Source organism: Lissotriton vulgaris, chromosome 9 (genome assembly GCF_964263255.1).
Source record: "Lissotriton vulgaris chromosome 9, aLisVul1.2, whole genome shotgun sequence".
NCBI lineage: Eukaryota > Metazoa > Chordata > Amphibia > Caudata > Salamandridae > Lissotriton > Lissotriton vulgaris.
In genome coordinates, this window is record NC_141697.1 from 834,743,389 (window position 1) to 834,768,337 (window position 24,949).

The 24,949-nt window shown below is 49.1% G+C and overlaps 1 protein-coding gene across 2 annotated transcripts in view; it reads right to left on the reverse strand.

Annotated features, from left to right (window-relative positions):
* LOC147692331 (uncharacterized) overlaps window positions 1–24,949 on the reverse strand; it is a 583,942-nt gene that overhangs the window by 245,053 nt on the left and 313,940 nt on the right. For both annotated transcript variants that reach the window (XM_086938571.1, XM_086938570.1), the window contains one exon: window positions 24,243–24,359. In XM_086938571.1, the coding sequence (XP_086794697.1) occupies window positions 24,243–24,359 (117 nt within the window). The remainder of the gene's footprint in view (window positions 1–24,242; window positions 24,360–24,949) is intronic.

The following is a 24,949-nucleotide window of genomic DNA, read 5'->3' on the forward strand; positions in this document are numbered from 1 at the left end:
CACGGAAGAAGAGATATAGTTAAATCTTCCGGGTCACAGGGGGAGGGGCGTGATTTCTGCTGGTGCCCCCACTGGCTCCTGGATGCGGTAGTTTGTGTCTCTGCCCACAACACCGGCAAGCAGCACCGGCGAAGCGTCTCCCGCAAAGCGGGAGGCGCAAGAGGTTTTACAGGTGCTCCGGGTCACAGGGGGAGGGGCGTGATGTCTGCTGGTGCCCCCACTGGCTCCTGGATGCGGTAGTTTGTGTCTCTGCCCCCAACACCGGCAAGAAGCACCGGCGGAATCTTTCTTTTATATTTTCACTCATATCGAGGCACAAGATGGCTGCTAACAATTCCTGGTTTGAAGTATTAGCAGCCAATCAGAGGCAAGCTCGTGCTCGGGAGTTAGGCACCAAATATATATATATATATATATATCACCACGATACCTCCTTCGACCTTCAAAGAAGTGCACCGACACTTGGCAAAGTTGCATTTCATATTCATTTAATGGTGAGACAGCACAAAGGTGGCAGCAGTCAATCCCAACGTTTCTGCTCTACTCGAGCCTTGATCACGGGAGGCAGTCTCTTTTTTCAAAAATGGCCCATGTGACTTCCACTTATATCTGTATGGGCCGTATTTCTCATGAAGAGCGCGCAAAGGGAAACTCTTGAAGTTATAAAGGTGTAACAGCGCTGTCTTTTCTTATTTCTAGATGACAATATTGCGCAAACACTTCTTATTTATATGCACTGACCGCCCTTTAAGGAACAGGCTTGTGTCGTGGGGCACTTTTGTGAGAAATTAATTGTTGAAGCCTGACCTGCTTGCCCCCAGTCTTTGCAGTGCGTGGCAAGTTGGGAGCAGAGGAAAGTTTTTCTGGACTGCTGGCTGAAGGAGCATTTCAATACAGTGAGTGAAACTGACATAACGAACTGTGTGTGCTTGCGGACTTGGCTTCAGCGCAAGGGAAAATACAGAGTAAATATATAAATAAGAAGTGTTTGCGCAATATTGTCATCTAGAAATAAGAAAAGACAGCGCTGTTACACCTTTATAACTTCAAGAGTTTCCCTTTGCGCGCTCTTCATGAGAAATACGGCCCATACAGATATAAGTGGAAGTCACATGGGCCATTTTTGAAAAAAGAGACTGCCTCCCGTGATCAAGGCTCGAGTAGAGCAGAAACGTTGGGATTGACTGCTGCCACCTTTGTGCTGTCTCACCATTAAATGAATATGAAATGCAACTTTGCCAAGTGTCGGTGCACTTCTTTGAAGGTCGAAGGAGGTATCGTGGTGATATTCAACAGAAGCCTCACGCTGGATGCACTGACCGCCCTTTAAGGAACAGGCTTGTGTCGTGGGGCACTTTTGTGAGAAATTAATTGTTGAAGCCTGACCTGCTTGCCCCCAGTCTTTGCAGTGCGTGGCAAGTTGGGAGCAGAGGAAAGTTTTTCCGGACTGCTGGCTGAAGGAGCATTTCAATACAGTGAGTGAAACTGACATAACGAACTGTGTGTGCTTGCGGACTTGGCTTCAGCGCAAGGGAAAATACAGAGTAAATATATAAATAAGAAGTGTTTGCGCAATATTGTCATCTAGAAATAAGAAAAGACAGCGCTGTTACACCTTTATAACTTCAAGAGTTTCCCTTTGCGCGCTCTTCATGAGAAATACGGCCCATACAGATATAAGTGGAAGTCACATGGGCCATTTTTGAAAAAAGAGACTGCCTCCCGTGATCAAGGCTCGAGTAGAGCAGAAACGTTGGGATTGACTGCTGCCACCTTTGTGCTGTCTCACCATTAAATGAATATGAAATGCAACTTTGCCAAGTGTCGGTGCACTTCTTTGAAGGTCGAAGGAGGTATCGTGGTGATATTCAACAGAAGCCTCACGCTAGATGCACTGACCGCCCTTTAAGGAACAGGCTTGTGTTGTGGGGCACTTTTGTGAGATAGATATATATATATATATATTTTTTTTTTCCTTTAATATCACAAAAACAACTGAAACGGATTTACACCATTTCTAAAAAAACACGCTTTCTGGACCAAGACCTTTTTTCCCTGCCAAATTTGGCGTAATTCCGTTCAGCAGTTTGACCTGTAGCCTTGTCTAAAGTTTCCTATGGAAAATGCATTGAGAAAACACGTTTTGACACCCCCCTTTATTCTCAGCCCCCCTTGACCAATCACCCCTAAACTTTCAAGATAGGATCTGATCAAAAAAGAGAAACTTTTTGGAAAATATCGTAAAGAATCGTCAAACGACGCCAAAGTTATAAGCAAATAGAGGGCGACAGGAGGAGGGCCGCGCAACCCCCTTCCCAACAGGAGTTAAGCCCTAAGTCTGCGGGGACCCCAGTGGGCTTTAGCGAGCACCCGCTAAAAAATGTTGCTTTCTGAACCAAGCTCTACCTTTCTGTCAAATTTGGGGTCATTCCGTTCAGCAGTTCGGGCTGTAGTTCGTTGCAAAACTTCTTATGGAAATTAACATGGGTAAAATGCGTTTTGAGATCCTCCTTTTTTCTCAGCCCCCTCTTGACGAATCACCCCCAAATTTTCAGGATAGGAGCTGACCTGGATAAACTTTTTCTTTGGAGAATTTCATAAAGATGCGTCAAACGACGCCAAAGTTATTAGCAAATCCAACTACTGAAACTAGGTTGTAACTATAACTACCTACTGGCGACTGCCAGTAGGTAATATATATAAATGTGTTTCTCCCCAGAGAGATCTATTTTGCACCCACAGGAAAACACACATTTAAAAAAGTATGCCACATAATCTATCGTCTCTGCATATTTTGCAGATTTCTGAAAAAAAAATATTTGCAGCTTAAGCGGATCAAAAGTGACAGAAAATGTGGTGATGTGTCCGCACGCAGCTGAAGGCGCTGCGCAAAGGTTTATTGATCATCATTCAGTTGCTTTTTCTGTAATTGGTTGCTACACTGGTGCTATTGAGGTGAAAACTTTGCCCAAGCAGAATTATAATGTTTTCAAATCACAAAATAATTAAGTAATACTGTGAGTGCAATACTGTGCCACAAAATGTGCCTTTTCTTGCCTCCTTAATTAGACAACCCTGTCACGCAATTTATTGCTCTTCCACTGCATAATTCAAGTAACCCTGGCAATATCACTGTGCGTTTTCACAAGGAGTATGCCTGGACATAATGTTGCAGGTGATACTATATGAATGTGTGCTTCGTGAGATCAAAGGTAGATTTGTGGCTTTCAAACTGGCAATGGCCTAGAATATCATACTGGCAATGGTCCATATCCCCCAACAGTAAAGTTTTGCCTAAGCCGTGACAAAAGTATGCTGTCAAATTGGTGATGTGGCAAGGTGAAGTAATACTGTTTCTCTTTTGCCTTTTTTAATGTCTTTGAAGAGCATGCAGCTTCAGCAAAAAAGTAAGTCATGTTTAGGTCTCGCACCTGCGCACATCGCTAAGCGATGTCGCAGCGAGACCTATAGCCGTTGGCTCTGCTTCCCAGGAGACAGAAGATGGGCACGCGCAGCTTAAGGAATCGGATCAGGTCGCGCGCAGACAGCATGCCTGAAACACACGCGCGCACACCCATCTCCTGTCTCCCCTGCAAGCCTCTGGCTTACTTTCACTTTCCTTCCCCCTCCGCCGTCAGCTCCACGGCCCATCACCACGCACAGAAGTGCTGCTTTCACACCAGCACAACTGCGTTTTCCTCGTGCCACTAAGAGCCCGACCAAGCCCCCCCCCCCAAATAAGGAAACTTGTTAGAACTTGTACCCTGAGCCGTAATCAGCTTAGTAGTACAACCTTTTCCATACAGTGCGAGGCATTTGGGGAACTGCGATGAAAAGCGCACTTCTGGTGATGCTGGAACAGCATGTGAGAAGAACCCCACGCGCCCGTTACGGCACGAAGGAGGGGTAACTGTTCTCCGGAGGGCGACGCGTTCATGATCTATCTGTGTTTAGCTTTGCAGAAGAGGTAGGAGGTATGAAGGGGTCATGTACTGGTGTTTGGGAAGCCATGGCTTGCTCCCTCGGAGTTGCGGAATCCACATGACCCCTTAGCCCTGTATGATAGTGTTATATTCGGGATCGTGAAACAAATGTTAACAATAGATTCACCACGTACAAGGTTATATCAAATAAGGACACTCCAAATATTTTATTGCCATGTGATAAAGCTACCCCGCAGGGGAAATTATACTTCTCATTGCCTGCGGGGGCACCACTGAAGCGCCTTCATGTGCCAGCGTGCATGGTTGACCAACAGAATGCAGGAAGCAAATAGACCGAGCAGACGAAGGGCCTTCAGGACTGGAACGACCTGTCCATTGTAAAACAAAGGAATTATTTCCTGAATGTCGAGAATCCTTTGGGATGGAGGGAATGCTCGACAAAAAGTAGTGTCCAGTAATGCCCCTATAAACAGGTTGTGCTGTGAAGGCACTAGGTGAGATTTGGGCACATGTACAGAAAACCCCAACTTGTACAATAACTGGGTTGCCTCCTGCAGATGACGACACACCTTCTCCAGCGACTCCGCTTTGATCAGCCAGTCGTCCAGATAGGGGAAAACATGAATCCCCGACCTCCTGAGATGGGTTGCCACCACTGCCTTGGTGAAGACTCGAGGTGCAGTAGTAAGTCCAAACGGGAGAACCGCAAACTGCTTATCGTGTTGCGAACCCACCGTGAAACGGAGATACTTCCTGTGCGACTTCAGGATGGGAATATAAAAATACGCATCCTGCAAGTCGATCGACACCATCCAATCTTCTTCCAGCAGCGCCTGAAGGACCTGCGCAAGGGTGAGCATCTTCAACTTCTCCTGCTTCAGATAAAGATTCAAGACCCTGAGATCCAGAATTGAACGTAATTTGCCATCCTTCTTGGGAATCAGGAAGTACAGGGAGTAGCATCCCTGACCCCTTTCCTGCTCTGGAACCACCTCTATCGCACCTTTTTCAGCAAGGTCAGAACTTCCTCCTGTTCGAGAAGGAGATGTTCTTCCAAGCAATAACCTTGGCAAAGAGGATCATTTGGAGGGAATTCCCGAAACAAAACAAAGAAACAGAGAGAAAGACACTGGCGAAAGCACTACGACCCCGAGAGTAAAATATTATATAAAGAGTCACTTGCTCGGTACAAACATATGATTGCAGAGGCAAAAAGAGCTTACTATGCCGAACAAATAGACAAGGCAAAAAACTCATGTAAAGAGTTATTTGACATAACTAAGCGTTTGTCCGGTGGTACGCAGGATCTTACACCCCCTCCATCACAATATCTCTGCGATGCCCTATCCGATTTTTTCTTTAAGAAAGTCAATGATATCTATCAGGTTTTCTCCTTAAACACCAATACCGCTCCTCGTTCCCTTCCTCTTACACCGCGGGACAATTCACTTACATGCTTTGCTGATCTTACTATGGATCAGACGAAGAGCATTATTTCAAGGATTAAAACAGGGTCAGCACTGGATCCTTGCCCGCTTAAAGTGCTTACACCAGTTATGGAAACGTTGATTCCGGTCATAACTCGGGTCTGTAACGCTTTGTTCAGATCCGGCATTTTCCCAGCTTCATTGAAACACACGTTGGTTAAACCCCTACTAAAAAAACTCAATCTTAATAAAGATGAACTAAAAAATTATCGGCCGATAGCTAGTCTCCCGTTCCAGGCCAAGGTCATAGAAAAAGGTATGAACCAGCAATTGTCGGAGTTTGTAGAGCGGCATCAGCTGCTCGACAACACTCAGTTTGGATTCCGCAAATGCCATGGCACGGAAACCGCCCTCCTAAAAGCGGCCGATGACATCCGAACCATACGAGACCAGGGGGGGACAGCAGTCCTGGTCCTGCTGGATCTTTCTGCGGCCTTCGACACGGTCGACCATAAGATCTTGGCCGACCGTGTCGAACGACTAGGGGTCCAGGAAACAGCGCTGGACCTACTTGTATCGTTTTTGGCTAACAGAACCCAGGCGGTATCCCTAGGACCATACCAATCCTCTAAGGTGTCCTTGCCGTGTGGGGTACCCAAGGCTCGTCCCTAAGTCCGACACTATTTAACATCTATGTGTCGGACCTTGCTATTGTCATCAAAGCATTTGGGATGAGCCTGACCTCCTACGCCGACGACACCCAATTGGTATTGGCCATCAAAGGGGATGGTGAAGAAGTGGCCAATCGATTCACCAGAGGAATGGTGGCCATAGGTGACTGGATGGCCACGAATTGTCTTAAACTTAATTCAGAAAAAACTGAAGTGGTCATTTTCGGTCACCTCTCTCCGGGCTGGTCACCAGTATGGTGGCCAACATCGTTTGGAACTCCTCCTAGCCCAGCCCTTAAAGTTAGAAATTTGGGCGTCACTTTTGATGCAGGTCTAAATTTTATGGCACACGCCAACAAGACTGCTGCAACTGCTCACATGAAACTCAGAATGATCAGGAAAATACTACCCTACCTTCCGGACACTGCTGGGAGAACTCTGGTCAGCTCACTAGTCCTGTCCGCACTGGACTATTGTAATGCCCTATTCCTAAATGCACAATCCCGGGTGACAAACAAGATGCAGTCAATTCAAAATGCTGCCGCCCCGATGCTGGCGGGACTTCCCAAGTTTGCATCTGTCTCAAACACCATCAGGGAACTTCACTGGCTTCCGATACGTAGTCGTATCAAATTTAAATCATTGTGTATTCTTTACAAGGCACTCAATAACCAAGGCCCCCATTTCCTTAAGCATAATCTTCATCACTACATCCCAACCCGTTCCCTACGTTCCTCTCATCACAATCACCTGGTAGTGCCTCGTACTAGAACAGTCACTTGGGGTGACAGGCGCTTTCTGGTCGCCGCCCCCAGACTCTGGAACACCCTTCCTCTACACATTAGGACCAGCCCTTCCCTGTTCATATTTCGCAAACAACTTAAGACGTGGTTATTTGACCAATAGTTCTGTTTTTCGGTTAGGTCTTCTCAAACGCTGATCCACCCCCTTAAGCCAGCGCCGAGACGCCTACGGGTATTCGCCGCGCTTAATAAATGTCAATAATAATAATAATAATAATAATAATAAGAGCATACCCATTCTCTACAAGATTGAGAACCCATAGGTCCGTAGTGACCGATTCCCAATCCTGCAGAAAATGAGTAAGCCGACCCCCTACAGAACCAACATGTTCCGGAATAGGGAATATAGGGCTGCTTTGCTGCGGTGATAGGAGGGGAGGTAGAGGAAGAGAAGGAGGAGGGTTGATGACCTCGTGGACAGCCTCTACTTTTTCCCTATACGACTTGTACAGCGTATTTTTTTGTTGTTGTTGCTGCTGCTGACTAGGCTGTCAATATGAACGAAAGGATGATTTTCCAAATCCTCTGTACCTATGAAGGAGCCTCTAGTTTGAGTCTGCAAGCCAAGTGATTTTGCTGTGGCCTTGCTATCTTTAAATCTCTCAAGAGCAGCGTCCGCTTTCTTATCAAAGAGACCTGAACCATCAAATGGTAAGTCCAACAGAGTAGCTTGCACATCTGTTGAAAAGTCTGTAGACTTCAACCAAGCACCCCTTCTCATAGCCACTGCAGAACCCATAATCCTTGCCACCGAATCAGCTGTATCTAGTCCACTTTGAATGACTTGACGTGCAGCAGCCTGGGCATCGTTCAAAACTTCCTGAAAGTTCTTCCTGTCTTACTCAGACAGTTTAGGCAGCAACTGTTTAGAGGAGTCCATCAAGGCATGGATGTACCTTCCCATCAAGCAGGTAGCATTCGTAGATTTCAACCCCATGCTCATAGAGGAAAACCCCTTTTTGGCAGACTGGTCAATCCGTTTAGATTCCCTGTCAGCTGGCACTTGAGGGAAAGCTTCCGAAGACCTCTTTGAGCATGCTGCCTGAACCACTAGACTCTCAGGTAAAGGGTGAGCAGTTAAAAACTCCGGATCGTTTGGAGCCACCCTATATCTCTGTGCTATAGACCTGGAGACTGCAGGCACAGACAAAGGTTTCCTCCAAACCTCTAGCACAGGTTCAAGAATTGCATCATTGAAAGGCAAGAGAGGCTCAACAACTGAGGATGGCGAATGTAATACCTCCGTCAATAAATTAGACTTGAAATCAGTGGTAGGGAGTGTAATGTCCAATAATTCAGCCACCTTTCTTACAACCACATGATAGGAGGCTACATCCTTTGATGGAGCATATGAACCAGGAGAAAACTCCCATTCAAGGGAAATGTCAAGGCCACTGGCATCCCTTAATTCAGCAAAGTAGTCCTCTGAATCGGGTAGCTCACCTTCTTCCACTTCCTGTCGATAACGCTCCTCTTCTAAGACCGCTTGGGCCTCCCTCCTGGAGCGAATTCTTTGCACAGGCGTCGACGGATCCATAACCCACTCAGTCAGATTCGGGACTGGCGTCGAACAAGGCTCCGACGGCGACGCTTGCGCTGAACGAGGCCGAACAGACGGCGCCGGGAAATTCCAAGACGGCACAGTCAGAAGAAAGGGCATAAAAGGGGCCTAGGCATAAGCCTGAGCAACCCCCAAATTGAAAGCTAATGGACCCATGGGACCCGCAGGTGCACCAGAGGGGTACATTGCCCTTGCAAAGACACCATAAATGGCATTAAGGTAATGCGATGGGTCTTGACCTGGAGCTGGGAATGGAGAATAAACTCCTGGTACTGCCTCCGAAGACGGTGTTCCTGGATTCGGGCCAGTCGGCGTCGATAATGGAACTTCCTCTAGCTCCTCCTGATCTTCATGTCCACGTTGAACTTCACTCGGATCCGGAGAATGGACCGAATCCGGAGAAAAGCCCACGTCGCTGATCGACGCGGAGAGACTTCGGGTGAAACTACCTTCACTGGAGAACCCAGATTCGACAATGAAGGAGAGACATGATCCTTTCTGTGACGTCGAGGCGAGGTCGATCTCGGCGCCGGTTCTTTATCAGAACCATGTTTCGAAGAGTGCTTCTTCTCATGTCTCTTCGACTTCGAGTGACCCGACGTCGTCTTCAAGCCCGATCTGGACTCGGAACGAGACCTCCACCTCGATCTCGATCTTCTCTTACTTGCTTTCTTATCCTTCTTCATCTTGGCCATAAAGAGTTTCACCTCCCTTTCTTTCAATGCCTTCGGGTTCATCTTTCTGAAGCAGTGACATCCATCGACGTCGCAATCGGAAAACAAGCACCACACACAATCTTCATGCAGGTCAGTGATGGACATCTGCTTACCGCACTCCCTGCAGGGCTTAAAACCAGATTTTCTCACAGACATTGTCGAAAGAATCAAGAGGAACAGATGAAAACAACAAGAAATACAAAGTTACTACGGAGAGTCCCAAAGAAAGCATTGGTGTCGACGGCGTGGAAAAAAGGGAACTGACGTCATCACGCCGACGAGGTCCTGTTATGGATCCAGTGACCAGTGACGTCAGTGGGGTCGCGAGCGGAGTCGTACCCTCTGTGATGTCGTCCATGACCTCGCCGGCGTGGAGAGCTACAAAAGTTTCCGATTGGCTGCTGCGCAGGGGGTATTCACAAGGTGAGGAATCCACTGGCAGATGTATCCATCAGAAATCCATTTACTAATATGAGCAAAGAGGAGTACTGTGCCTTGGCTAGCCTAAAAACATGTGACACGATTGTTATTAAACAGGCGGACAAGGGGAGAGGCGTGGTAATACAAAACAAAGATGAGTACCGTGCAGAATGCCTTAGACTTCTATCTGATGATAGAAATTACCACACCCTCCCACGTGATCCCACCGAAGATCTCAAAATAGAAATTAGAACTCTTGTGGATCACGCAGAAACAATGGGACACATCTCAAAACAGGAAGCTTATTTTCTGTGCAACAGTGTGGGCAAAATTCCCTACTTCTACAAACTGCTGGAAATGCATAAGGGCAAGATCCCCCCACCCGGTAGGCCAATAGTGTAGAGGATTGGGTCCTTACTCGAACCTTTATCACGATTTTTGTGATTTCTTTTTCAAAGAACTGGTACAGAGTACCTCTACCTACCTTCAGGACACAAAAAGCTTCCTCAGACTTTTCCAAGAGCTGACAGTTGATGATGATACGATCCTGGTAAGCCTAGACATCGAAAGTCTTTACACCAGCATACCACAAGACGAAACACTGGAAATACAAAAAAAGCCCTTAATGAAACATCATGGACATAGAGTACACCCAAGGCCTTTATCTTGGACTGTGCCAGGCTGGCCTTCAAAAGAAACTACTTTGAGTTTGAAGGATCCCTGTTCCTCCAAACAGGGGGTACTTCTATGGGGAGCACTTTCGCTCCGAGCGTGGCTGGACTTTACGTGTTTGATTTTGAGACAAAATTCATCCTGAATGATGTGAACCCTTTCCGCTCTAACATCATCTTTTGGAAAAGATATATCGACGGTGTCCTTGCCATCTGGCAAGGACCTGTTGAAAATCTAAGAGACTTCATCCTATGGATCAACACCTGTGATGGCAATCTAAGGTTCACCCATGCTTTGGATCCTCGGATGACGATATTCCTGGATGTAGTAATCACCAAGGAGAATGGCCACCTGGAAACCAGAACCCACCATAAACCCAGTGCCTAAAATAACCTTCTCAGGTTTGAGAGCTTTCATCCCCGTCCACTCAGGGAAAATCTGCCGTATGGACAATACCTGAGACTGCCCCGGAACTGTAGTAAGCTCACTGACTACCGAAGCCAAGCAAAAGAACTGACAAACAACTATCCGACAGAGGCTACCCGGAGAAGAACCTAAACAGATGCCAAAAAAGAGCACGCAATGAACCTAAGGAAGCTCTACTTGAAGAGAAAACATGGGTGGAGAGTAAAATCCCGTTCACCTGAGTGACGACTTTAAGGGTGGGCGTAGTGCGTGTAGCGGGGCAACGCGAAGCTCCGCGAAGTGGGGTGGGCGCTTGGCCCACCGACACACTTCGCGTAGCCCCGCTACGCGCCGGCCGCCTCCCTCCCGCCCTCTTCTAGTACCATATTTTTACTATTAAAGACATTAAAATAAAAGAAAAAAGCACTTACCTGGATGCGGCGTCCTGGGGCTCCCTCTTCCCGTTGACGTGCCAACGTCTTGCGAGGAATGCGCATGCACGGGCGCCCGCGCATGCGCATTTCTTGCGAGGAATGCGCATGCGCGGGTGCCCGCGCATGCGCATTACTCTGAAGAAGTCAGCGGGTTAACAGGAAGAGGGAGCCCCGGGACGCCGAATCCAGGTAAGTACTTTTTCTTTTATTTTAATGTCTTTAATAGTAAAAATATGGTACTAGAAGAGGGCGGGAGGGAGGCGGCCGGCGCGTAGCGGGGCTACGCGAAGTGTGTGGGTGGGCCCACCCCACTTCGCGGAGCTTCGCGTTGCCCCGCTACACGCACTACGCCCACCCTTAAAGTCGTCAACATCTTGTCTCTAAAGTATGCTGACACATTATTGCAAAAACTTTGTGTGCTTTTCAAAGGTTGCTGAGTAGGCAGCATAGAAAGCTCTTTAACCACCTTGAACAATTCATTGGGAGTACTGATTTTGTGCCATGTAATAAGAATTGGCAGCAGCGATGCAACACATATATAAGTAACATGTCTTTGAGTTCACCTTTTTCCTCTAAAGTGGAATTAGCCCTACTTTTTCGCTCTTGCCTCCAACATAGCCGTCTGGGGTCTTTCAATTCTTCCGAAAATAATACTGCGGAAGATAGACCAATAGCCCAGAACATAAGGTTTTATTGTTCGCTTTGAGTTGAAACCCTGCCGCCCCAGATACGCCATTATAGTCCGCACTTATGTGCTCTGCAGTTCACAGAATTGTTGACTATAACGGCCATACCCCCTCCTCTCCAGAGGTGCCGGTCAAGCCTAGCAATCAAAGTCATGGGAGGGGAGGGGTCCATTCCAGACTCCTCTTTCGCCCAGGTCTCAGTAAGGAACATTAATTTCTAGATCCAGTGTTTGGATCAATTCACAGATCTCTGCACTATGCTTAGCCGCAGAACGTACATTGATCGAAGCATATACAATATCCTCCCAGGCACAAGCACCATTGTTTTGGCCTTACACTATTCCTTATTGTCAGGCTTGGGCCCTCCCTGGTCCAGGTTTAACACAGTGTCCCAATTTTAATGATGGCAGCAGGACATTTGGGTGCTGGCAACATTAAAAGTAGCACAGCCCTCCCTTCTAATTCTACAACCCCAGTTCAATAAGTCAGTGCGTCAATAACGAATGCACTAACCTCCTTACAAGAAATGTCCAAATGAGTAGCAATCCTGCTCCCTGACACCGTCCAGGTGCGGACCTGCGAAAACTGTCTTGCCTTTGGCACGCCCACGCATCAGTCCTATTTTTGTTGGCAATAGTGCACATTAGCAGGTCGGCACAAGAACGTTGACTTGCTCGTCACCATCCTAATATGGCCGTCAGGGGTGGCAATCACACGATCCCCCACCACAAGAGGAAAAACTGAAGCAGCGCAAGCTATAGCACGCTCCACGTCATGATCCTTGGGTGGCCAGATAAAGTGCCAGAAAGGCGTATAAAATGCACAAAATTAACACAGTCCCACTTTAAACATCTTAAAATGACATTCCGAATAGGTTTAAAACATTTATAAAACACCCTCCAGGAATCAACAGCAAAAACAAAGCTACTTTAAAATTAAAGTGCGGAGCAACAAAGTAGTGCTTCAAGCACTCCCAGGCATGCAATGCCTACAGCCAGAGCATCCGCACATCAGCCCTATTTTTATAGGCAATAGGGCACATTAGCATGGCAGCACCAGAACGCTGACTTGATCCTTACCGCAACATTCCTAATATGGCCGTAAGGGGAGGTAATCACACGATCCACCACCACAAGAGAAAACCACCATTTGCAATGAAATAGGTCTCGCATTTGCAAGAATTTGAACTATTGGCATTGTAAATGACAATGCCTTTTATTTATGTGTTTTGAAAATCTGCAAGCGGTGTTTAACACCTTGGCTGCTTGAGATATTCCTCTCCTGTGCTGGGCCCTAATAGAAATGGGTGTGGTCATGACAAGCTCAGCTCGTCATGAGCAACGAAGGGGTTAAACATGCACTTTGTACTTCTAGTCATTGCTTAGGAGAAGCAAGGCTGGTAGTAACTGCCCTTTTTTTATTTCTAGTCTTTCTTCTCACAAGCAAGGAAGATAAGTTTAAAGTGCATGTTTACGCACCACTTGCAGGTTTTCAAAACACAAATAAAAAGCATTGTCATTTACAATGCCAATAACTCAAACTCTCGCAAATGTGAGATCTACTGCATTGCAAATGCTTGTTTATGTTCTTAACTCATTCGTGTTCAGCCCCCTGAACCGGACTTAGTACTTGCAATCTAATGTGGCATTATCTCCCTTGAATTCCACCACAAAAATAAACAAAGGGTTAGTGCACCAGAACAGCTTAATGTGGTTCCAGCGGTGACGTACGCTGTTCTTTGCATGCCATAGTGCGTTTCTTCTAACCAGTGGTAGGACGACGTAGCTTGTTTTCCGGTGGGGTCCACGCTTGCTGAGATCCCCTGAACCAGGGCACTGCAGGTTGTTTAATGGCCAGTGTCATCGAGGCTCAGAGTCACACCTAAACACACCAGCGTGCGTATAGAGCATGGACACTGAGTGAATTGAATACGTCACCACACCACTGTCAGTAGGAATCTGGGAGTGGGCACAGAGGGTCACACCTCACCACACAAGTGTCAGTAATGATCATGGCCAAAGACGGGGCACACCTACGAGAAGGCATACAGCATGGGCAAGCAGAATTCATTCTTCTACATCCTTCACCTACTTAGTCCATTCACTGAGATAGGCCCTCTACCAACAAAGTAAGCCTGACAAAATATGCTGTATATCATCCTATAGTAAGCACAACACAATGCTGTACAGGACTCGAAATACATCAATATCATATATTATCAACCTGTTTACCCACAACACAATACTACCACAACACCCACAACTGGCATCAGAACACGGCACACGGCTGCACGACCTCAAATAACAAACCAACACACCTCTATATCGTTCCATACAGCAGTGCTTAATTTGTAATAATAATAATAATAATAATTATAATGTGAGAATGTATAGTCTTTATTCCTTCTCATGTCTTTCTTCCACCTCCACACACTCCCTGCCTCTATCTCAGTTTCAGGTTTTTTGTGGCTCCTGTCATTCCTCTTTGTCACGGATTTGGGTCTTTCTCTTTCTCTCCCTTTCCATCTTTTTCTGCCTTTTCCTATGTTGTTCTAGGTCAAAGCCTAAGGTGAAAACTAAGCCCCATTCCACAACAAGCACAACAAGTGAGGGGGCGGGTGCAGGAGAGCAAGCACAAGCAACGAGGGGGCAGGGGCAGGACAGCAAGCACAAGCAATGAGGGGGCAGGGGCAGGAGAGCAAGCACAAGCAACGAGGGGGCAGGGGCAGGAGAGGAAGCACAAGCCATCTGGGTGCAGGGGCAGGAGAGCAAGCACATTGAACGAGGGGGCAGGGGAGCAAGCACAGCGAAGGGGCAGGGGAGCAAGCACAGCGAAGGGGCAGGGGAGCAGTCACAGCGAGGGGGCAGGAGAGCAAGCACAAGCAACGAGGGGACAGGGGCAGAAGAGCAAGCACAAGCAACGAGGGGGCAGGAGAGCAAGCACAACGAACGTGGGGGAGGGGCTGGAGAGCAAGCACAAGCAACGAGGGGGCAGGGGCTGGAGCAAGCACAAGCAACGAGGGGGCAGGGGCAGGAGAGCAAGCACAAGCAACAAGGGGGCAGGGGCAGGAGAGCAAGCACAAGCAACAAGGGGGCAGGAGAGCAAGCACAACGAACGAGGGGGCAGGAGAGCAAGCACAACCAGCGAGGGGGCGCGGGCAGGAGAGCAAGCACAAGCAACAATGGGGGGCAGGAGATGGGGGGCGCAGGAGAGCAAGCACAAGCAATGAGGGGGCAGGGGCAGGAGAGCAAGCACAAGCAACGAGGGGGCAGGAGAGCAAGCACAACGAATGAGGGGGCAGGGCCAGGAGAGCAAGCGCAACGAATGAGGGGGCGGGGTAGGAGAGCAAGCACAACAAACGAGGGGGCAGGGGCAGGAGAGAAAGCACAACGAACGAGGGGGCAGGACAGCAAGCTCAACGAACAAGGGGGCAGGGGCAGGAGAGCAAGCACAAGCAACGAAGGGACAGGGGCAGGAGAGCAAGCACAACGAACGAGGGGGCAGGGGCAGGAGAGCAAGCACAACGAACGAGCCTGAGACCATTGCATTGTAAATGCTTGTCGTAAGGGTGATCTCAGGCGCATTGAAGGGTAAATTGAAGGGGACAGGTGTCGGGGGGAGGGGGCAGAAGAGTGATCAGTGGAGGCATCGTGCATAGGGAGGGGGTGGTAAAGGCCGACAGTGATGGCCTCGGGGTCTGCGGAATCGGATATGGAGGGGGTGTGCCCAGGTAACGCAAGCTTGGAGGGGCTTCGGGCAAGGTAATGACATCCCCTTGTGAGGCGGGGGAGGGGTAATTGATAGGCAGGCTTATGTTGTAGGAGGGGTTAAAGGTCACGGGGCCTGTGATTCCTCGTAGGGAGGTTCTTTCTCTTGACTGCACATCGACAGAGGGGTTAGGAGGAAGGGGGCACGGAGATAATCCCGTCCACCTCTGAGGGATAAGCATGTGGGTGAGGGGTGATGCAAGCTGGAAGGAGTCTGAGTGTTTTTTTAGGGGGGGGGGCGATCTCAGACGTGTCCGATCACTATGGCAGGTCGGATATCTTATCCTACTGCTGGATTGGATACTGACGCCAACATTTTTCTAGGTTGACTGAGTAATAAGCAGTGTCTCTTTTACTCTTCCCAAGGCACACGTATCTCCCCCCATCAATCAATCAATCAAGGTGACAGTCAATCACTGGATTCAACAACGGGGCTCCCTCCATCCCACAATCCCATGTAAACGTGCTGTATTTGGCAGGACAAATCAGACGAGCAGGCACGTTGAAAGCGCAATACGCAAAATACCACATTATATTTACTTATTGCAAATGTACATACCGCGAACACGACCGCAAGGTATTGGAGTGCTTTACAATTGGACTGCTTCACATGAGCAACAGTTACCTTATACACGTACACATTCATTTTTGGTAGGAGCGAGGAGATTAAGTAATTTGCCCAGAATTACAGGATACTGAGCCGACTTCTTCAGGCGGAGGTTGGGCAGAAATGCTCACGCTGCCTGCACTCCCAAGTCAGCCCTCTGATTGGCTAATAAGGAACACCAATCAGAGAGCTGACTTGGGCGTGCAGGCAACGTGATGAGGGGCTGCTCTCTCCCAACGACGTCAGGGAGAGGAAGAACAGCCAAAACACACCCATCTATCCCAAAAAGTCGGGGCTTGAACGGAGTGATGCCCCTCTCCTCCAATGGCTGGCCTCCGTTTAGGAACCCAGCCAATAGAGAAGAGGGGTGGGTTCAAGCCTCACTCTAGGAAACATTAAATCTCTGCTGCGCAACACTGCTGCGCAGTGTACGCTACGCCGAGACCTAAAAATTAGTGGTGGTGCAAAGCATCTGCAACCACAGACAAAAATCAAGTACTGCGGAACACAGCATAGTGTAAAGCTGAAAAAACACCCAAATCACACCCATACCAAAAAGTCACGTCACTGGCATCAGGCAAAGAGCTGCACATACCCTAGATTAACACGCAGACACCAAAACTGCACCATTAGTGTAATGTACAGCGTATGGACCAGAGCTGCCCTGAACATACCATCAAAATGTACAGCATTAGCACCCTTTTCAGAGCATGACATTAAAGCCGCAAAGCCCCCAGAACACACAAGCACCCCACACAGCACGCAATAACACCATCTTACACAGAGGTGGGCGGCCTAAAAACTCAGCTCCAAAACAGAGCCATTAGCATACTATAGCACGCATGGCACAGATGTTCACACCCATTAGAATCCTATTAGGGCGTGACACAGTGGTTTTCAGCACCTAGGCCACACCAATTCCAAAACGCACATCAGTAGAATCCTGTGCAGAGCATGGCATCGAGGTGCACTCACCTTTGTATCTCACCACGCCCTCTCACCCCCCCCCCACACACACAGAAAACATGTGGAATTACCAACTTGTACATAGCATGACACAGACATGACCGCCCATCAACATGCCCACCATAACATGCAGCATTAGCATCCTGTGCACAACATGACCTAGTATCACAACGCCACCAAAACCTACTTTGCTGGCATACTGTTCAGAACATGGGAAAGAGGTGCATACTCACCAACACACCTGTATAGATCAGGGAAAAGAGCAGCACAGGCTCCAGGAACACACACCACCAAAAATGCAGAAATAGTGTCCTGCGGTAAGGTAGCTTGGAAAAGCACCATCTTCCAAACACACTACCACAAAAGCATTAGTATTCCTGTACAAAACACGGCACAGAGATGCACGAGCCCCAGAGCACGCAACTACCAAAGCATGCAGATTTCGAATACAATGATATGCGCTCTATACTATTTAATTCAGTATTCTTCTTTGGATTAAAATAAGTGTCTGTTGCTGAAGTGGAATTCACTGAAATATGGTTGTACGTTATTTATTTAAAGAAAAAGACGAAGTAGTACACCAATACACACAACAGTATGGGCGAGAATATCAACTGATTTTTAAAGAAATATTTGTAGGTTGCAACAGGAAAGATATATATGTCATCAATCTTACACGACTATACATGTCAACAAAGGTTCCGTTCTTTAATTGTATTCTCATTCCTCATATTTGACATGGTAAGATTACAACCTTCCTTTCTCATATGCCTAGCTAGACTCGACCTAACAATGCTGTATGAGAGGTGCGAACGAAGCTAGAAAGCCGGAAACAAATAAAGCCAGCAAATATAAACCAAGCAAACGCGAGTTGCACACTACAAGCCAATGATAAGCAACGGGCAGAATGCATTCCCAGGGATGCTTTCCGAATGACCCCAAGATGACAGAAAACCCGACAGCTGCACTGTCTTACAGGACAACTCCCTCTCTACACACCGCATGGTTACATCCAGTCTAAGTAGAAATTGGGCAGGGTTAAAAATCAATCAATCAAGGTACTTGTAGAGTGCGCTACTTACCCGTGAGGGTCCCAAGGCGCTGAGGGTAGGGGGTGCTGCTACCGCTCGAAGAGCCAGGTCTTGGGGAGTCTTCTGAAGGTGAGTAGGTCTTAGGTCTGCCGTATGTGGGTAGGGAGGGTGTTCCAGGTCTTGGCGGCGAGGTAGGAGAAGGATCTGCTGCCGGAGGTCATTCGTTGGATGCGGGGGACAGCGGCGAGTGCGAGGCTGGCAGGGGGGAGGCTGGCGGAGCGGAGCTGGCGGGTGGGGGTGTGGAAGCTGAGTCTGCTGTTCAGGTAGGCAGGTCTGGCGTTGTGGAGTGCTTTGTGTGCGTGGGTGAGGAGCTTGAAGGTGATACTCTTGTCGACGGGGAGCCAGTGTAGGTCTCTCAGGTGGGGGGTGATGTGGCTGCGGCGGCGGGCGTTGACGATCAGTCGGGCGGAGGCGTTTTGGATGCGTTGTAGTCTTCGTAGGTGTTTGGCTGGGATTCCTGCATAGAGTGCGTTTCCATAGTCCAGTCTGCTGCTGACAAGGGCCTGTATCCCGTTGTTCTTGTTTCAGTCGGGATCCACTTGTAGATTCTGCGGAGCATGCGGAGGGTGTTGCAGCAGGAGGAGGAGACGGTGTTGACCTGTTTAGACATGGAGCAGGAGGAGTCGAGGATGAATCCTAGATTGCGTGCATGGTCGGTGGGTGTTGGTGCTGTGTCCAGTGCGGTCGGCCCCCAGGAGTCGTCCCAGGCTGAGGGGATGGATCTGAGGATGAGGACCTCCGTCTTGTCCAAGTTCAGCTTTAGACGGCTGCTCCTCATCCAGTCGGTGACGGCCTTCATTCCCTTGTGGAGGTTGGTTTTGGCGGTGTGTGGGTCCTTGGTGAGGGAGAGCATGAGCTGGGTGTCGGCATAGGAGATGATGTTGAGGTCGTGATGGCGGGCCACTAGTGCGAGGGTGGCCATGTAGACGTTGAACAGTGTTGGGCTGAGGGATGAGCCGTGGGGGACGCCGCAGATGATGTTGGTGGCTTCGGATAGAAAGGGTGGGAGGCGGACACTCTGGGTTCCGCCGGTGAGGAAGGACGTGGTCCAGTCGAGGGCCTTCTCTGGGATTCCGGCTTCTAGGAGGCGTGTCTTTAGAGTACGATGGCAGACCGTGTCGAAGGCGGCTGACAGATCTAGGAGAATGAGGGCTGACGTTTTGCCTTTGTCTAGTTGGCGCCTGATGTTGTCTGTGGCGGCGATGAGGGCCGTCTCTGTGCTGTGGTTTTGTCTGAATCCGGACTGGGACGGGTCCAGGATGTTGTTGTCTTCCAGGTGGCGGGTCAGTTGCATGTTGATGATTTTCTCTATGACCTTTGCAGGGAACTGGAGCAGGGAGATGGGCCGGAAGTTCTTGAGTTCCTTGGGGTATGCTTTAGGCTTCTTGAGGAGGGCGTTGATTTCGGCATGCTTCCAGCTCTCCGGGAATGTCGCAGTTTAAAAGGAGATGTTGATGACCTTCCGTAGTTGGGTTGCGATGGCTGCGTCTGCTTTGTAGAATATGTGGTGTGGGCACGGGTCAGACGGAGATCCTTAGTGGATGGAGTTCATGACCTTGAATGTCTTGTCGTCATTGACGTTAGAGCAGGAGGTCAGGTGGTTGGCACTGGTGGTGTTCACAGGGGAGGTGGAGTCTGGCGTAGTCGGGGCGGTCGTGGTGTTGAAGCTGTCCTGGATGTCAGCGATCTTGCGGTGGAAGAAGATGGCTAGTGAGTCGCACAGTTCTTGTGAGGGCAGGATGTTGTTGGCGTTGGCGCTGGGGTTGGAGAGTTTCTTTACGATGCTGAAGAGCTCTTTGCTGTTGTGCGCGTTGTTGTCCAAGTGGTCTTTGAAGGAGGATCTCTTGGCTAGTCTGATGAGGTGGTGTTGTCTATATGTGGCGTCCTTGTGGGTTGCGTGGTTGTCCGGTGTGCGTTCGTGTTGCCATGTCTTCTCCAGTTTTCGGCATGCGCGTTTGGAGGCCTGGAGCTCGTTAGTGAACCATGTGGCTCTCTTGTTGGTGTGGCTGTTGGAGGGTTTCTTGAGCAGGGCAAGGGTGTTGGCGCAGTCCTCGATCCACTGTCTGAGGTTGTGGGCTGCGGCGTCAGAGTTGGTGGGGTCGGTGGGTGGGTTCTTGGCGAGGGAGGTGAGCAGCTGGTCTTCAGTGACTTTGCTCCAGCAGCGGCGAGGCAGCTGTTGAGTGCAATGGTGTGTGGTTGGTTTCTTGAAGGTGAAGTGGATGCAGCGGTGATCGGTCCAGTGGAGTTCGGTGGTGTGGTCAAAGGTGATGTGGGAGCTTGTGGAGAATATGGGGTCAAGCGTGTGGCTGGCGGTGTGGGTGGGTGTGGTGACACGTTGTCTGAGGCCAAGGTTGGCGAGGTTATCGATCAGGGTGGCGGAGTTGGCGTTGTTGTTGTTCTCGAGGTGGAAGTTCAGGTCCCCGAAGAAGATGTAGTCCGTGGAGGCGAGTGCGTGGGTGCTGGCGAGGTCGGCGATGGAGTCGTTGAACTGAGCCAGGGGCCCGGGGGTCTGTAGATGAGTGTTCCTCTGAGGGTGGTGTTGGGGTCGGTGTGGATCCGGACGTGCATGTGTTCGGCGGTGTTGAGGGTGTCGTCGGCGTGGGTGGCGACTTTGAGGGTTGACTTGGGGATGATGGCTATTCCCCCTCCGATTACGTTGGTGCGACCCCTGCGGGTGATCTTGTAGCCGTCCGGGATGGCTATGGCGATGTTGGGCGCCGAGGAGTCGTTCCACCAGGTCTCGGTCAGGAAAGCCACGTCTGGGGCGGAGGTGTCAAGCAGATCGCAGAGCTCGACGGCGTGTTTGTGTGCGGAGCGGGTGTTGAGGAGTATGCAGCGGAGGTGGTTGGGTCCGGTCCTTGGAGGTTTGGTGTTTCTGTCGGGGTGAAGCTGCAGGTGCGGCAGGAGAAGGGTCCGTGGGTCAGTTTCGGGGCAGCCTGGAAGCAGGTGCGGTTTTGGCCGGCGTAGAGTGCGTGGATGGTTCTGGCATCGTAGTGGATTCTGGTGCCGTGGCGTTCACAAGGTGCAGAGGTTCTGGCGCTGTCCAGGCACGGACGGGCACAGACGGGCACAGACGGGCACAGACGGGCACAGACGGGCTTGCCAGCGGCGCGCCCGCTGCGCGTGGCCGCTTCTCGGCCTGCATATGAGGAGGCTTGGGAGGTAGGAGCAGCTGGGAGGCGGGAGCGGGGAGGCCAATGGGTGTGCTGGGGGGCGGGGCCGCAGGGAGGCAGTGGCGGAAAGGCTGGGACGCGAGCAGTGAGGGGGGGAACTGGCACGCAGGGAGAGGGAAGCCCAGGGACCAAGAGGCGGCAGCAGGGGCACAGGAATCAGCCGGTCAACAGGTGACGAGTGGCGGTGTGGGGGCGACCTGCCTGCAAGCAGGGTCAAAGGTCTTTCTTGCTGCCGTCACTCGGCCTGTATTTCAGAAGGCCTGGGAGAGTGGAGCAGCTGGGAGGCGGGAGCGGGGAGGCCAATGGGTGTGCTGGGGGGCGGGCCGCAGGAAGGCAGCGGCGGGAAGGCAGGGACGGGAGCGGTGGAGGGCGGGGGGGAAAACTGGTGCGCAGGGCGAGGGAAGCTCAGGGATCAGGAGGCCGGATCAGGAGGCCGCAGCAGGGGCACAGGAATCAGCCTGTCAACAGGTGACGAGTGGCGGCGACCTGCCTGCAAGCAGGGTCAAAGGTCGCTCCTGCTGCCGTCACTCGGCCTGTATTTCAGAAGGCCTGGGAGGGAGGAGCAGCTGGGAGGCGGGAGACGGGAGGCCAATGGGTGTGCTGGGGGCGGGTGTGCTGGTGGCGGGGCCGCAGGGGGGCAGCGGCGGGAAGGCTGGGACGTAGCGGTGGTGGGAAAAACTGGCGCACAGGGCGAGGGAAGCCCAGGGACCAAGAGGCGGCAGGAGGGGCACAGGAATCAGCCTGTCAACAGGTGACGAGTGGCGGTGTGGGGGCGACCTGCCTGCAAGCAGGGTCAAAAAGCATGTTCTTATGGAGTTTCGGACTAAGGCACGGTCGGATCTTATAAGCCAAGCAAAGAACTTGAATTAAATTGTTTTCGAAACGGGCAGTAAACACCTCCAGATCGGGGAAATCACTTCTCCACCGAATCGGATGCCAGGACGTTCAGCGTTCAGGCAAAGCATAATAATGAAGCTGGTGCTCGCTACAGGCACTAATGAAAAGGCAGTCTTCGGCCCTAAGTCAGAAAATTTCTCTAGGAAAGTAAATTAAGAAGTTTCACATAGCACACTAACATTCAAGCTTAGCACTTTCCTAAATGTTCCAACACAATTGAAATACGAATATTCTAAGTTATTCCCAGACATGCAGTGTTAGATTAACCACTGTCCCACTAAACCGTTTTCCTACTGAAATAGGGGTACTCAAAAGAAACCACATCAAAAAGAAACAATGGGAGATTATAATTAAGGACTTTGATATAGTGAAACTTTGAAAGGCTTCTATGCAAACATTTACACACGCTTACAAGAACCCTGCTCCCAAAGAGATTCAAAAGTTCCTAGAAAATGTATCCACTAAAACCAGACCAAAAAAAGTCAAAACAATTAAAGCAAGCAATTTAAAAAGGATTAAATAAAGCCATTCAAAATCTACAACTATAGAACCTCAAGATTTTCAAAGACTTATGCTACTGAGAACCGCTCTGAGTGGTCTACAAGTTCATCCACAGGGATAACCACAATTCTTAGTTTTACCATCACCTCTCTCTGATCTAAATGGCTGTTCATCTTTAAGAAATTGGCTTTCACCTTCTGCCTCTGGGCTTTACCGCTTGGGTTTGGTAGCTTCAACAAGCCATAGAGTCTGTCAGGGTGATCGGTCCTTCTTCACTACAGTAGATGCATACTCATGTAGTTAACTCCCTACCCTCCAACGTCACCAGTCTGTAGTCCTCCTTTAGTTTGTCCATTGTATACCTAAATGATCAATGGCTGCTGCCCCTTTTTGCTCCACTCAGCACTTTCAAAACAAGAGAGCAATGCATATATTGGGGACCACGAAGGCCTCCAAGTTACACTTCCTAAGTAAGATCTGTACCCCCTCAATGTCCCTCTCAATGTTGAATGTTGTTTCAGTCAGCTGTCTTTCACCTCTTTCTTTTTGGCGAGAGATAGATCAGTCCTCAAACGCCTCCCCGCATGCACATCTGGGGCTGAGAGCCCCTTGCAGAAGAGCACTGGAGGCCCCCACCATTTCCGGAGGCGTCAATCAGCAGACCAATGACTGACTGAAAACTTGCGAAAAAAAGAAGGGGCGATCATGTTTTCCAGTTTAAAGTTTACACAGCTTTAAAGAGTGAGCACACAGTGTGAAGAGGGTCTCATAGGAACACTTGAAGTAAAAACTAAACTCGCATCATTGCCTAACTGTTAATTGGCATTATTACAATTTGTATAAAAGGAATATGGATTAATCATGTCTTAAGCACCATTGTCACAGACACAAACATGAATTTCGGGTGGAAGAACACCACGGGAGATGCCTGGAGTGTCACAGTACTTCAACAATACAAGCCCATAACAAACATGTCAATGCACCTGATTAAAGTAGGAAACAATCGCATTTCTAGGCTAAAAAGTTAACATATGTAAAAACAAAAGTAAATTCACAAAATTTTTGTTTAGAAATCTCCCTCTTTGAAGTTTCCAAATATTGGCATGTATGCCTTATTAACCACACAGGTTGCAGTGAAAGGCTAGTAAAAAGACAGACAAACCATTTCAATGAAATCAGGAAGGCGCACAAGTGTGTTATGGCACATGGCTACTGATCGGAAACCTAATTTCACTCTACTATCAGAAAAAAAGGGAATGGTGGGGAAGCAATCAGGTGCTTTGGCACAGGGTTGGCGGAGTAGCTGGAATAAAAAAAGTCTTTATAGTGAAATCTAAAATGTTCATACCGTTTCTGGTCTGCAGTACAGCAGGCTAGAAATAGGGTCACCACAGGTGCAAGTATTGTGTATTCTTACAAGAGGTTGGAAAATAACGCCAACCTTATTTCACATTTCAAACAAAGGCATAATTAAGATAGGAAGAATATCCTGTGTACTCACCTGCAAGGCTATTCATGATCTTCCTCTCCTCTGAATGTCGCTGATCGATAGATACAAACTCTTCCTCCTCTTTAATACACAGTGAAGCTTGAGAAGTTCCCAGCATCCATTCTGTTCCTGGAAAACCATCCACAAATTACGAAAGGTTAAACTCAAATCTACTTTACAGCTCAAGAAGATGTCTTTATCTTGTCCACTAACAAAAAGCAGAAAACAAAACAGGAAGCATGCCTCTAGGGCTAAACACATTAATAGGGGTTTTAACAGGTGCCAGAGAACCTAGGAAACCTAGAGTGGCCCCACAAGAACGCTTTTTGCTGCTGGAGGGTGGGTGGGGGCATTTCAGGCATTGCAGCTTGAGCAGATGAAAGGTCTCTTCATAAACAGGGGAGAAGACATTGCCGCTAGAAAAAAAATGTACTGGAGAAGACTGTGCAGCTAAGAGGGCAGTTTAAAAAAGGATCCTTGCAGGGTGAGTGGCTAGGCTCCAAAGAAGGCTACGCACAATCAGTGGAGACCAGCTCTGGGGAAAAATAGGTGCCTCTAGATTTGGATGCTTTAGAGAAGTATTATTGAACAGTTGAGTGGGAATATGGTCAGCTATGTACAGCTAGAGTTCAAGAAATGTTTCTCAGTAGAGAAATGTAAGAAAATACAGCATTGTAATACGTCATCTAATTTACTGAAAAACAAATTAAGGAACAAAT